The sequence below is a fragment of the Stegostoma tigrinum genome, chromosome 41 (genome assembly GCF_030684315.1).
Source record: "Stegostoma tigrinum isolate sSteTig4 chromosome 41, sSteTig4.hap1, whole genome shotgun sequence".
NCBI classification, from domain to species: Eukaryota; Metazoa; Chordata; class Chondrichthyes; order Orectolobiformes; family Stegostomatidae; genus Stegostoma; species Stegostoma tigrinum.
The window spans coordinates 5,109,340-5,124,176 of NC_081394.1; the positions used below are offsets into that span (position 1 = coordinate 5,109,340).

A 14,837-nucleotide genomic window follows, 5' to 3' on the forward strand; every position below is an offset into this window, starting at 1 on the left:
TGCCTTCCACCGTCTCTTCTGCAGTGCGTTCCAGCCTGAACCTCCACCTGCGTGAAAAACTTCCCTCACACATATACCTTCAACTTTCACCTTGAACTAGTGCCCCTCTTTGTAATTGAAGCTTCAACCCTGGGAAAAAGCCTCTGGCTATCCACCCTGTCTGTGCCTCTCATAATTGTGTAGACATTTACCAGGTCTCCTCTCAGCCGTCATCTTTCCAGTGAAAACGTTCCGAGTCTTTTTAACCTTTCCTCATAGTCAATGCCCTCGAGACCCGCCCACACGACGGTGAACCTTTTCTGCACTCTCTCCAGACCTTCCACAACTACACACAATATTCCAAATGCAGCCCATGTCCCTCTAACCCCTTCCTATCCATGCCCCTATCTATTAGATGCCTTTTAAATGCTGTAACTGTACCAGCCTCCACCACTTCCTCTGGCAGCTCATTCCATACACGCACCACCCTCTGTGTGAAAAAGTTACCCCTCAGGTCCCTTTTAAACCTTTCCCCTCTCACCTTAAACCTATGCCCCTCTAGTTTTGGACTCTACCCCAGGGAAAAGAGGCTATTTACTCTATCCATGCCCCTCATGATTTTATAAACCTCTATAAGGTCACCCCCTCAGCCCCCGACTCTCCAGGGAAAATAGCCCCAGCCTATTCAGCCTCTCCCTGTAGCTCAAACCCTCCAACCCTGGCAACATCCTTGTAAATCTTTTCTGAACACGTTCACTTTCCACAACATCCTTCCTATCGCAGGGAGACCAGAACTGAACAGAGTTTTCTGAAAGTGGCCCTAACCAATGTCCTGTACAGCCCCAACATGACCCTCCCAACTCCCTATACCCAACGCACTGACCAATAAAGGCGAGCGTACCGAACACCTTCCTCACCGCCCTGTCTACCTGCAACTCCACTTTCAAGGAAACATGCACCTGCCCCCCAAGGTCTCTCTGTTCCGCCACACTCCCCAGGACCTTACCACTAAGTGTATAAGTCCTGCCCTGATGTGCCTTTCCAAAATGCAGTGCCTCACATTTACCTCAATTAAACTCCATCTGCCATTCCTCGGCCCATCGGCCCATCTGAGCAAGATCCTGTTGTACTGTGAGGTAACCTCCTTCGCTGTCCATACAGCCTCCAATTTTGGTGTCATCTGCAAACCTACTTAAATTAACCTCCTACATTCACACCCAAATCATTTATAGAAATGATAAAATCAGATGGATTTCCTGGACACCTGGACTGTGCAGGGATCCAGGGGAAAAGCTGGGCGATGCAGACGTAGCTGAATTGGATTTGTAGTGAGCCAGCACAAACCCTGCTGGCCAAATGGCCTGTCTCCGTGTAACTGTCCTCTAGAATTGGAGGAAGAGTTGTATCCATTTTCCACACGCTCTCTTCTCGCTTCGTACTTCGAGGCTTGAAAACGCCAATTCGGTCTCATTTTATCCCATGTTGTTATTCCTTCTGTCTCTCTCTTCCACCACCTCCCCCCCTCCCCCCACCACCACCGCCCCCCAATCGCTCCAGAGTCCAAACCCACCCCTCACCTTCTGCTTGAAAACGTACGACAGGCTCTTCTACATGGTCGCTCCGACAGACGTCACGCTCCGGATCTGGATGGAGGTCATCCTCACAGCTGTAGAGGGCCATGTTCGGTTTTGAGGAATGCGCCTACGACCAGAGACTGACCTTTTGGGCCTAAGTCCACCTCATCCCTGGCACTACACTCTCGGTTACGCTCCTCAGCAAGGTCGTCCAAGCGGGCCCCAGCCTGGAGGGAGTCGATTTCTGTTTCGTTTTTTTCTTCTTTCTGAAATCAACTTGTGCCTTTGAAGCTCAAATGATTATTCGTCGATTGGGACTTGGCGTTTGGTGGGGGGGTTATTGGGGGAACGTGCAGGGTGAATGTCTTATAAAATCCAAATCCGGACCTGTTTAGATGCTTTTAGGGGTTCTCCTCAGAGCAGGCCCTGTTATTCTTGGGAGTTGGGTGCTGATGCACTCAAGATGGTAGCTTCAGCAACTTTTGTGCTGACATTAGGACTGGTATACTCAAGGTGGTGGCCAGAGAGTTACTGACACGGATTTGAAGCTGATATTTTCTAGGCAGTGGCTTCTGTGCTACCTGCGCTGCTATTAAACTTGATATGCTCAAAATGGTGGGCATTGGCTGCTGGTACACTCAAGATGGTGGGTGTCTGGAACTAGTACATCCAAGATGGTGGGGATCTGGCAGTGGTACACTCAAGATGGCAGCCGCCGCTGTTCAGTCAGTGCTGGTACACTCAAGATGGCGGCTGAAGTTGCTCAGTCAGTGCTGGTACACTCAAGATGGCGGCAGCTGTTGTTCGATCAATGCTGGTACACTCAAGATGGCAGCTTCTGCTTTTCGATCAATGATGGTACACTCAAGATGGCGGCTACAAACGCCCAAGCTGAGAGTTGGAGGATTGGTTGTGGCAGGGAGAATTGTTCATGTGTTTCAGCATGAATTCCTCCAACAAGTTCCCACAGTTAGAAAATGATCTGCCGTCAGAGCATTCCTGGGAACGTAGCAAGCCTTCGAAGAAGGAATTGTGAGATTTGATGGGGCAACGTTGTTTTGAGTTTGACTGTGAATTTCTTTTTGGCACGGAAGGATTTTACTGATCTCCATTTCTGTTCAACAGGGAAACCGAGCACAGGAGCAGGTCTCAGATTAGTGGGAGTGGGATGGAAATGCAGACTGGGCTGGCAGTGGGCCTCCCGTTTTCCGTGTGTGCTGTCTGGCTGAGTTGACTGAATGGATTCTGGTGTTTGGAACAGACACTTGGGAACTGTTTCACAGTTACTACAAACTGTGCCTGCCCCATGACAGCGTAGACAAAGCTTTACTCTATATTTAACCCTGAGTTCTCCCTGTCCTGGGAGTGGACACTATCTCCTTGTATAACTGCGTTTGCTGCATCAGGGGCTCCGAGCAGCCCCAGGCCACATCCTGATCCAGTAGGCCTTCCCATTGGACACTGCAAATGGCCAACCTTCATCCAGCTTTCCCAGTGGCCTTTGTGAAGCCCTGGCACTGGAGTTGGTGCTTTGAACGGTACAGGAAGTGAAGCCCATCTCTGCCCTTGTGCTCCAGATGCCTGGGCCTCGGGCCTGGCTAATGTGGTGTGAAAGGCCGATAGTCGTGTGTAGGTGTGGTAAGGCCCAATTGAAGGAGTGCGCAGCTTTCACTTTTCCGGGGCGAGCGATCCAGTGGATCACAAATGTAATGGTCACTGCCCAGTGCTGCCCATTACCACGCCCCCCCCTCCTTCACCTGATCGCCCTGTCAGCATTGCCGTCCGCACAGCTTCATACTCAATGGGGCCTCCAATTGGTTGAAGGACTTCCAGCCAAGCCGCCATATTGGGTGGGCACTTGCCTCTGATGGGCCCACCATCCTCACAGCCAATGGGAGGCACGGCAGACTCTCGGTGAACCCAACTGGAAGGTCATTGACCTGGCTGCCAAGGGGCTGGACCTCCCAGCTTACCCCCCCATCCCCCCCACCAACCCTCAACCAATCCCCACCATCTCCACCTTCCAACTTCCCGTACCTTGGAAATGCGAAAATGCCCAATTTCCTTTGAGACTCTTCCAGGATCCTTCATATCCCTCTCTCTGCGGAAAGTTGCTCAGGATGTGGGAAATTTAGTCATTGATGACCTTGGGCTGTTTCTGGGGAGTTCACAGCCCGGTCCTGCAGGACATCTAGAGCTTTGACCAAGGTTCCCAAGGTGAGTGATGGGGTTAAAGTTCCAGCAGCCTACACATTGGAATGTTCATGTGCCTCCGGTGGGATTGCATGGGACTCCATTGTCGAGATATCTCCCCTCTTCATGTCTGTTCCCAGATGTAAGCTCTGCTTGGCCCTGACACCTGTCATTCATTTGGTAGATCCCATGAGGAAGAGAGGGGAAGGATCATGGTTTGTCTTACAAGGAAATTGCTCTGTTTGGAGCTGGGTTTTGCTCAAGATGTGGGCTGAATGGGGAAGGGGTTTTCCACTGGGACTCTCTCGATGGGAAGGAATGGGAAGGAGTTTTAACACTGGGACTCTCTCGATGGGAAGGAGTTTTTCCACTGGGACTCTCTCTCGATGGGAAGGAATGGGAAGGGGTTTGACCCACTGGGATTGTGTAGTGTGGGAGAGAATGGGAGGGGGTTTGAGTCCATTGGGATTGTGTCCAATGGGAGTGAATGCGGAAGGGATTTAGGTCTACTGGGTCTCTGTCCAATGGGAGTGAATGGGAAGGATTTTGATCCAATGGGATTGTCTAGAGTGGGTGTGAATGGGGAAGGGCTTGGGTCGAATGGGATTGCGCAGCTTGGGAATGAATGGGCACGGATTTGGGATCCAAGGAGATTGTGCCCTGTTGGAGTGAATGGAAAATATTTTGGTCCATCGGGATTGCGTCCAATCAGAATGGGTTGGATCGAGCAACTTTTACATTGACCTTCCCAGTGGTTACAGTTGCTGAATATTATGGGTTGATTTGGAAAATAATCCATGAGAGTTTGGCTCAATAAATGAAGGAGATCAGTGTGCGTGGAGAGCAGATCGATAAGGGATGGGGCAACTGTGAAAAGCTAACTGCTTTTATCTGGTTGGATCTTGCTGTACAATCTTTGTGTGCACTGACCACAGCTGAAATAAAACCAAGACCGATGTGGTGCTGACTGTGAAGTTTTTGAAGGTGCTTTTCCAAGACCGGGACCGTTTGATTTGCAAGACCCAGTCCTGAGCCATAACCTATCAGCCTCATTGGCTACACAGATTCGAACTCGCTGGTGACTTGCTGCTGATTCCTTGTGGATACCGTGAGCTCTTTGCGGACAGTGCCTGAACCTGCTGCAATTGCCAACATTCGCCACCAGGCAGCACTGTCCACTAGCTTGTGGCCCACAGCCAGCTGACCTCTTCGTGTTGATGCACACCACAAAGTGGTGATCAACAAGAAACTGCATTGATGTGGCACCGACAACATGGGGAAAGCATTCCGAGTAAGCTTCACAGGAGAGTGTCCAAGGAAATCATTTTGAATGTCTAAGCTGGGTGATACGGAGATGTGAAAGAAATTCGGCCAAAGTTTAAGATGTGTCTTAATGGAGGGGGGAGAGAGAGGGATAGGGAGGGGATTCGAGAGCTCAGGGACGTGACTGGTAATGGGCCGGCCACCAGTGACAGGAATGTCAGGAAATGCAGGAAGCCTGAGAGGCCGAGACTGAAGGAAGCCGGACATCTCGGAGGGGTGTAGGGGCTGGAGGGGACAGAGACAGGGAAGGGTTTTGGGGCTGGAGAGTGTTACAGAGATAGGGAGGGAGTGTAGGGGCTGGAGGGGGTTACAGAGATAGGGAGGGAGTGTAGGGGCTGGAGGGGGTTACAGAGATAGGGAGGGGGTGTAGGGGCTGGAGGGGGTTACAGAGATAGGGAGGGGGTGTAGGGGCTGGAGAGTGTTACAGAGATTGGGAGGAGGTGTAGGGGCTGGTGGGGGTTACAGGGATAGGGAGGGGGTGCAGGGGCTGGAGGAGGTTACAGAGATAGGGAGGAGGTGTAGGGGCTGGTGGGGGTTACAGGGATAGGGAGGAGGTGTAGGGGCTGGAGGGGGTTACAGAGATAGGGAGGGAGTGTAGGGGCTGGAGGGGGGTTACAGAGATAGGGAGGGAGTGTAGGGGCTGGAGGGGGGTTACAGAGATAGGGAGGGAGTGTAGGGGCTGGAGGGGGGTTACAGAGATAGGGAGGGAGTGTAGGGGCTGGAGGGGGGTTACAGAGATAGGGAGGGAGTGTAGGGGCTGGAGGGGGGTTACAGAGATAGGGAGGGAGTGTAGGGGCTGGAGGGGGGTTACAGAGATAGGGAGGGAGTGTAGGGGCTGGAGGGGGGTTACAGAGATAGGGAGGGAGTGTAGGGGCTGGAGGGGGGTTACAGAGATAGGGAGGGAGTGTAGGGGCTGGAGGGGGGTTACAGAGATAGGGAGGGAGTGTAGGGGCTGGAGGGGGGTTACAGAGATAGGGAGGGAGTGTAGGGGCTGGAGGGGGGTTACAGAGATAGGGAGGGAGTGTAGGGGCTGGAGGGGGGTTACAGAGATAGGGAGGGAGTGTAGGGGCTGGAGGGGGGTTACAGAGATAGGGAGGGAGTGTAGGGGCTGGAGGGGGGTTACAGAGATAGGGAGGGAGTGTAGGGGCTGGAGGGGGGTTACAGAGATAGGGAGGGAGTGTAGGGGCTGGAGGGGGGTTACAGAGATAGGGAGGGAGTGTAGGGGCTGGAGGGGGGTTACAGAGATAGGGAGGGAGTGTAGGGGCTGGAGGGGGGTTACAGAGATAGGGAGGGAGTGTAGGGGCTGGAGGGGGGTTACAGAGATAGGGAGGGAGTGTAGGGGCTGGAGGGGGGTTACAGAGATAGGGAGGGAGTGTAGGGGCTGGAGGGGGGTTACAGAGATAGGGAGGGAGTGTAGGGGCTGGAGGGGGGTTACAGAGATAGGGAGGGAGTGTAGGGGCTGGAGGGGGGTTACAGAGATAGGGAGGGAGTGTAGGGGCTGGAGGGGGGTTACAGAGATAGGGAGGGAGTGTAGGGGCTGGAGGGGGGTTACAGAGATAGGGAGGGAGTGTAGGGGCTGGAGGGGGGTTACAGAGATAGGGAGGGAGTGTAGGGGGGTTACAGAGATAGGGAGGGAGTGTAGGGGGGTTACAGAGATAGGGAGGGAGTGTAGGGGGGTTACAGAGATAGGGAGGGAGTGTAGGGGGGTTACAGAGATAGGGAGGGAGTGTAGGGGGGTTACAGAGATAGGGAGGGAGTGTAGGGGGGTTACAGAGATAGGGAGGGAGTGTAGGGGGGTTACAGAGATAGGGAGGGAGTGTAGGGGGGTTACAGAGATAGGGAGGGAGTGTAGGGGGGTTACAGAGATAGGGAGGGAGTGTAGGGGGGTTACAGAGATAGGGAGGGAGTGTAGGGGCTGGAGGGGGGTTACAGAGATAGGGAGGGAGTGTAGGGGCTGGAGGGGGGTTACAGAGATAGGGAGGGAGTGTAGGGGCTGGAGGGGGGTTACAGAGATAGGGAGGGAGTGTAGGGGCTGGAGGGGGGTTACAGAGATAGGGAGGGAGTGTAGGGGCTGGAGGGGGGTTACAGAGATAGGGAGGGAGTGTAGGGGCTGGAGGGGGGTTACAGAGATAGGGAGGGAGTGTAGGGGCTGGAGGGGGGTTACAGAGATAGGGAGGGAGTGTAGGGGCTGGAGGGGGGTTACAGAGATAGGGAGGGAGTGTAGGGGCTGGAGGGGGGTTACAGAGATAGGGAGGGAGTGTAGGGGCTGGAGGGGGGTTACAGAGATAGGGAGGGAGTGTAGGGGCTGGAGGGGGGTTACAGAGATAGGGAGGGAGTGTAGGGGCTGGAGGGGGGTTACAGAGATAGGGAGGGAGTGTAGGGGCTGGAGGGGGGTTACAGAGATAGGGAGGGAGTGTAGGGGCTGGAGGGGGGTTACAGAGATAGGGAGGGAGTGTAGGGGCTGGAGGGGGGTTACAGAGATAGGGAGGGAGTGTAGGGGCTGGAGGGGGGTTACAGAGATAGGGAGGGAGTGTAGGGGCTGGAGGGGGGTTACAGAGATAGGGAGGGAGTGTAGGGGCTGGAGGGGGGTTACAGAGATAGGGAGGGAGTGTAGGGGCTGGAGGGGGGTTACAGAGATAGGGAGGGAGTGTAGGGGCTGGAGGGGGGTTACAGAGATAGGGAGGGAGTGTAGGGGCTGGAGGGGGGTTACAGAGATAGGGAGGGAGTGTAGGGGCTGGAGGGGGGTTACAGAGATAGGGAGGGAGTGTAGGGGCTGGAGGGGGGTTACAGAGATAGGGAGGGAGTGTAGGGGCTGGAGGGGGGTTACAGAGATAGGGAGGGAGTGTAGGGGCTGGAGGGGGGTTACAGAGATAGGGAGGGAGTGTAGGGGCTGGAGGGGGGTTACAGAGATAGGGAGGGAGTGTAGGGGCTGGAGGGGGGTTACAGAGATAGGGAGGGAGTGTAGGGGCTGGAGGGGGGTTACAGAGATAGGGAGGGAGTGTAGGGGCTGGAGGGGGGTTACAGAGATAGGGAGGGAGTGTAGGGGCTGGAGGGGGGTTACAGAGATAGGGAGGGAGTGTAGGGGCTGGAGGGGGGTTACAGAGATAGGGAGGGAGTGTAGGGGCTGGAGGGGGGTTACAGAGATAGGGAGGGAGTGTAGGGGCTGGAGGGGGGTTACAGAGATAGGGAGGGAGTGTAGGGGCTGGAGGGGGGTTACAGAGATAGGGAGGGAGTGTAGGGGCTGGAGGGGGGTTACAGAGATAGGGAGGGAGTGTAGGGGCTGGAGGGGGGTTACAGAGATAGGGAGGGAGTGTAGGGGCTGGAGGGGGGTTACAGAGATAGGGAGGGAGTGTAGGGGCTGGAGGGGGGTTACAGAGATAGGGAGGGAGTGTAGGGGCTGGAGGGGGGTTACAGAGATAGGGAGGGAGTGTAGGGGCTGGAGGGGGGTTACAGAGATAGGGAGGGAGTGTAGGGGCTGGAGGGGGGTTACAGAGATAGGGAGGGAGTGTAGGGGCTGGAGGGGGGTTACAGAGATAGGGAGGGAGTGTAGGGGCTGGAGGGGGGTTACAGAGATAGGGAGGGAGTGTAGGGGCTGGAGGGGGGTTACAGAGATAGGGAGGGAGTGTAGGGGCTGGAGGGGGGTTACAGAGATAGGGAGGGAGTGTAGGGGCTGGAGGGGGGTTACAGAGATAGGGAGGGAGTGTAGGGGCTGGAGGGGGGTTACAGAGATAGGGAGGGAGTGTAGGGGCTGGAGGGGGGTTACAGAGATAGGGAGGGAGTGTAGGGGCTGGAGGGGGGTTACAGAGATAGGGAGGGAGTGTAGGGGCTGGAGGGGGGTTACAGAGATAGGGAGGGAGTGTAGGGGCTGGAGGGGGGTTACAGAGATAGGGAGGGAGTGTAGGGGCTGGAGGGGGGTTACAGAGATAGGGAGGGAGTGTAGGGGCTGGAGGGGGGTTACAGAGATAGGGAGGGAGTGTAGGGGCTGGAGGGGGGTTACAGAGATAGGGAGGGAGTGTAGGGGCTGGAGGGGGGTTACAGAGATAGGGAGGGAGTGTAGGGGCTGGAGGGGGGTTACAGAGATAGGGAGGGAGTGTAGGGGCTGGAGGGGGGTTACAGAGATAGGGAGGGAGTGTAGGGGCTGGAGGGGGGTTACAGAGATAGGGAGGGAGTGTAGGGGCTGGAGGGGGGTTACAGAGATAGGGAGGGAGTGTAGGGGCTGGAGGGGGGTTACAGAGATAGGGAGGGAGTGTAGGGGCTGGAGGGGGGTTACAGAGATAGGGAGGGAGTGTAGGGGCTGGAGGGGGGTTACAGAGATAGGGAGGGAGTGTAGGGGCTGGAGGGGGGTTACAGAGATAGGGAGGGAGTGTAGGGGCTGGAGGGGGGTTACAGAGATAGGGAGGGAGTGTAGGGGCTGGAGGGGGGTTACAGAGATAGGGAGGGAGTGTAGGGGCTGGAGGGGGGTTACAGAGATAGGGAGGGAGTGTAGGGGCTGGAGGGGGGTTACAGAGATAGGGAGGGAGTGTAGGGGCTGGAGGGGGGTTACAGAGATAGGGAGGGAGTGTAGGGGGGTTACAGAGATAGGGAGGGAGTGTAGGGGGGTTACAGAGATAGGGAGGGAGTGTAGGGGGGTTACAGAGATAGGGAGGGAGTGTAGGGGGGTTACAGAGATAGGGAGGGAGTGTAGGGGGGTTACAGAGATAGGGAGGGAGTGTAGGGGGGTTACAGAGATAGGGAGGGAGTGTAGGGGGGTTACAGAGATAGGGAGGGAGTGTAGGGGGGTTACAGAGATAGGGAGGGAGTGTAGGGGGGTTACAGAGATAGGGAGGGAGTGTAGGGGGGTTACAGAGATAGGGAGGGAGTGTAGGGGGGTTACAGAGATAGGGAGGGAGTGTAGGGGGGTTACAGAGATAGGGAGGGAGTGTAGGGGCTGGAGGGGGGTTACAGAGATAGGGAGGGAGTGTAGGGGCTGGAGGGGGGTTACAGAGATAGGGAGGGAGTGTAGGGGCTGGAGGGGGGTTACAGAGATAGGGAGGGAGTGTAGGGGCTGGAGGGGGGTTACAGAGATAGGGAGGGAGTGTAGGGGCTGGAGGGGGGTTACAGAGATAGGGAGGGAGTGTAGGGGCTGGAGGGGGGTTACAGAGATAGGGAGGGAGTGTAGGGGCTGGAGGGGGGTTACAGAGATAGGGAGGGAGTGTAGGGGCTGGAGGGGGGTTACAGAGATAGGGAGGGAGTGTAGGGGCTGGAGGGGGGTTACAGAGATAGGGAGGGAGTGTAGGGGCTGGAGGGGGGTTACAGAGATAGGGAGGGAGTGTAGGGGCTGGAGGGGGGTTACAGAGATAGGGAGGGAGTGTAGGGGCTGGAGGGGGGTTACAGAGATAGGGAGGGAGTGTAGGGGCTGGAGGGGGGTTACAGAGATAGGGAGGGAGTGTAGGGGCTGGAGGGGGGTTACAGAGATAGGGAGGGAGTGTAGGGGCTGGAGGGGGGTTACAGAGATAGGGAGGGAGTGTAGGGGCTGGAGGGGGGTTACAGAGATAGGGAGGGAGTGTAGGGGCTGGAGGGGGGTTACAGAGATAGGGAGGGAGTGTAGGGGCTGGAGGGGGGTTACAGAGATAGGGAGGGAGTGTAGGGGCTGGAGGGGGGTTACAGAGATAGGGAGGGAGTGTAGGGGCTGGAGGGGGGTTACAGAGATAGGGAGGGAGTGTAGGGGCTGGAGGGGGGTTACAGAGATAGGGAGGGAGTGTAGGGGCTGGAGGGGGGTTACAGAGATAGGGAGGGAGTGTAGGGGCTGGAGGGGGGTTACAGAGATAGGGAGGGAGTGTAGGGGCTGGAGGGGGGTTACAGAGATAGGGAGGGAGTGTAGGGGCTGGAGGGGGGTTACAGAGATAGGGAGGGAGTGTAGGGGCTGGAGGGGGGTTACAGAGATAGGGAGGGAGTGTAGGGGCTGGAGGGGGGTTACAGAGATAGGGAGGGAGTGTAGGGGCTGGAGGGGGGTTACAGAGATAGGGAGGGAGTGTAGGGGCTGGAGGGGGGTTACAGAGATAGGGAGGGAGTGTAGGGGCTGGAGGGGGGTTACAGAGATAGGGAGGGAGTGTAGGGGCTGGAGGGGGGTTACAGAGATAGGGAGGGAGTGTAGGGGCTGGAGGGGGGTTACAGAGATAGGGAGGGAGTGTAGGGGCTGGAGGGGGGTTACAGAGATAGGGAGGGAGTGTAGGGGCTGGAGGGGGGTTACAGAGATAGGGAGGGAGTGTAGGGGCTGGAGGGGGGTTACAGAGATAGGGAGGGAGTGTAGGGGCTGGAGGGGGGTTACAGAGATAGGGAGGGAGTGTAGGGGCTGGAGGGGGGTTACAGAGATAGGGAGGGAGTGTAGGGGCTGGAGGGGGGTTACAGAGATAGGGAGGGAGTGTAGGGGCTGGAGGGGGGTTACAGAGATAGGGAGGGAGTGTAGGGGCTGGAGGGGGGTTACAGAGATAGGGAGGGAGTGTAGGGGCTGGAGGGGGGTTACAGAGATAGGGAGGGAGTGTAGGGGCTGGAGGGGGGTTACAGAGATAGGGAGGGAGTGTAGGGGCTGGAGGGGGGTTACAGAGATAGGGAGGGAGTGTAGGGGCTGGAGGGGGGTTACAGAGATAGGGAGGGAGTGTAGGGGCTGGAGGGGGGTTACAGAGATAGGGAGGGAGTGTAGGGGCTGGAGGGGGGTTACAGAGATAGGGAGGGAGTGTAGGGGCTGGAGGGGGGTTACAGAGATAGGGAGGGAGTGTAGGGGCTGGAGGGGGGTTACAGAGATAGGGAGGGAGTGTAGGGGCTGGAGGGGGGTTACAGAGATAGGGAGGGAGTGTAGGGGCTGGAGGGGGGTTACAGAGATAGGGAGGGAGTGTAGGGGCTGGAGGGGGGTTACAGAGATAGGGAGGGAGTGTAGGGGCTGGAGGGGGGTTACAGAGATAGGGAGGGAGTGTAGGGGCTGGAGGGGGGTTACAGAGATAGGGAGGGAGTGTAGGGGCTGGAGGGGGGTTACAGAGATAGGGAGGGAGTGTAGGGGCTGGAGGGGGGTTACAGAGATAGGGAGGGAGTGTAGGGGCTGGAGGGGGGTTACAGAGATAGGGAGGGAGTGTAGGGGCTGGAGGGGGGTTACAGAGATAGGGAGGGAGTGTAGGGGCTGGAGGGGGGTTACAGAGATAGGGAGGGAGTGTAGGGGCTGGAGGGGGGTTACAGAGATAGGGAGGGAGTGTAGGGGCTGGAGGGGGGTTACAGAGATAGGGAGGGAGTGTAGGGGCTGGAGGGGGGTTACAGAGATAGGGAGGGAGTGTAGGGGCTGGAGGGGGGTTACAGAGATAGGGAGGGAGTGTAGGGGCTGGAGGGGGGTTACAGAGATAGGGAGGGAGTGTAGGGGCTGGAGGGGGGTTACAGAGATAGGGAGGGAGTGTAGGGGCTGGAGGGGGGTTACAGAGATAGGGAGGGAGTGTAGGGGCTGGAGGGGGGTTACAGAGATAGGGAGGGAGTGTAGGGGCTGGAGGGGGGTTACAGAGATAGGGAGGGAGTGTAGGGGCTGGAGGGGGGTTACAGAGATAGGGAGGGAGTGTAGGGGCTGGAGGGGGGTTACAGAGATAGGGAGGGAGTGTAGGGGCTGGAGGGGGGTTACAGAGATAGGGAGGGAGTGTAGGGGCTGGAGGGGGGTTACAGAGATAGGGAGGGAGTGTAGGGGCTGGAGGGGGGTTACAGAGATAGGGAGGGAGTGTAGGGGCTGGAGGGGGGTTACAGAGATAGGGAGGGAGTGTAGGGGCTGGAGGGGGGTTACAGAGATAGGGAGGGAGTGTAGGGGCTGGAGGGGGGTTACAGAGATAGGGAGGGAGTGTAGGGGCTGGAGGGGGGTTACAGAGATAGGGAGGGAGTGTAGGGGCTGGAGGGGGGTTACAGAGATAGGGAGGGAGTGTAGGGGCTGGAGGGGGGTTACAGAGATAGGGAGGGAGTGTAGGGGCTGGAGGGGGGTTACAGAGATAGGGAGGGAGTGTAGGGGCTGGAGGGGGGTTACAGAGATAGGGAGGGAGTGTAGGGGCTGGAGGGGGGTTACAGAGATAGGGAGGGAGTGTAGGGGCTGGAGGGGGGTTACAGAGATAGGGAGGGAGTGTAGGGGCTGGAGGGGGGTTACAGAGATAGGGAGGGAGTGTAGGGGCTGGAGGGGGGTTACAGAGATAGGGAGGGAGTGTAGGGGCTGGAGGGGGGTTACAGAGATAGGGAGGGAGTGTAGGGGCTGGAGGGGGGTTACAGAGATAGGGAGGGAGTGTAGGGGCTGGAGGGGGGTTACAGAGATAGGGAGGGAGTGTAGGGGCTGGAGGGGGGTTACAGAGATAGGGAGGGAGTGTAGGGGCTGGAGGGGGGTTACAGAGATAGGGAGGGAGTGTAGGGGCTGGAGGGGGGTTACAGAGATAGGGAGGGAGTGTAGGGGCTGGAGGGGGGTTACAGAGATAGGGAGGGAGTGTAGGGGCTGGAGGGGGGTTACAGAGATAGGGAGGGAGTGTAGGGGCTGGAGGGGGGTTACAGAGATAGGGAGGGAGTGTAGGGGCTGGAGGGGGGTTACAGAGATAGGGAGGGAGTGTAGGGGCTGGAGGGGGGTTACAGAGATAGGGAGGGAGTGTAGGGGCTGGAGGGGGGTTACAGAGATAGGGAGGGAGTGTAGGGGCTGGAGGGGGGTTACAGAGATAGGGAGGGAGTGTAGGGGCTGGAGGGGGGTTACAGAGATAGGGAGGGAGTGTAGGGGCTGGAGGGGGGTTACAGAGATAGGGAGGGAGTGTAGGGGCTGGAGGGGGGTTACAGAGATAGGGAGGGAGTGTAGGGGCTGGAGGGGGGTTACAGAGATAGGGAGGGAGTGTAGGGGCTGGAGGGGGGTTACAGAGATAGGGAGGGAGTGTAGGGGCTGGAGGGGGGTTACAGAGATAGGGAGGGAGTGTAGGGGCTGGAGGGGGGTTACAGAGATAGGGAGGGAGTGTAGGGGCTGGAGGGGGGTTACAGAGATAGGGAGGGAGTGTAGGGGCTGGAGGGGGGTTACAGAGATAGGGAGGGAGTGTAGGGGCTGGAGGGGGGTTACAGAGATAGGGAGGGAGTGTAGGGGCTGGAGGGGGGTTACAGAGATAGGGAGGGAGTGTAGGGGCTGGAGGGGGGTTACAGAGATAGGGAGGGAGTGTAGGGGCTGGAGGGGGGTTACAGAGATAGGGAGGGAGTGTAGGGGCTGGAGGGGGGTTACAGAGATAGGGAGGGAGTGTAGGGGCTGGAGGGGGGTTACAGAGATAGGGAGGGAGTGTAGGGGCTGGAGGGGGGTTACAGAGATAGGGAGGGAGTGTAGGGGCTGGAGGGGGGTTACAGAGATAGGGAGGGAGTGTAGGGGCTGGAGGGGGGTTACAGAGATAGGGAGGGAGTGTAGGGGCTGGAGGGGGGTTACAGAGATAGGGAGGGAGTGTAGGGGCTGGAGGGGGGTTACAGAGATAGGGAGGGAGTGTAGGGGCTGGAGGGGGGTTACAGAGATAGGGAGGGAGTGTAGGGGCTGGAGGGGGGTTACAGAGATAGGGAGGGAGTGTAGGGGCTGGAGGGGGGTTACAGAGATAGGGAGGGAGTGTAGGGGCTGGAGGGGGTTACAGAGATAGGGAGGGGTGTAGGGGCTGGAGGGGGTTACAGAGATAGGGAGGGAGTGTAGGGGCTGGAGGGGGTTACAGAGATAGGGAGGGGTGTAGGGGCTGGAGGGGGTTACAGAGATAGGGAGGGAGTGTAGGGGCTGGAGGGGGT

General features: G+C 57.5%; 1 protein-coding gene across 7 annotated transcripts in view; it reads left to right on the forward strand.

Moving 5' to 3' along the window:
• LOC125448462 (pleckstrin homology-like domain family B member 3) overlaps positions 1-4,703 on the forward strand; it is a 46,024-nt gene extending 41,321 nt beyond the window's left edge. For 6 of the 7 annotated variants that reach the window (XM_059641362.1, XM_059641367.1, XM_059641368.1 and 3 more), the window contains one exon: positions 1,537-4,703. In XM_059641362.1, the coding sequence (XP_059497345.1) occupies positions 1,537-1,671 (135 nt within the window). In that variant the 3' untranslated portion in view covers positions 1,672-4,703. The remainder of the gene's footprint in view (positions 1-1,536) is intronic. The other variant, XM_059641366.1, reaches the window with a different exon arrangement.
• Positions 4,704-14,837: the final 10,134 nt, after the last annotated feature.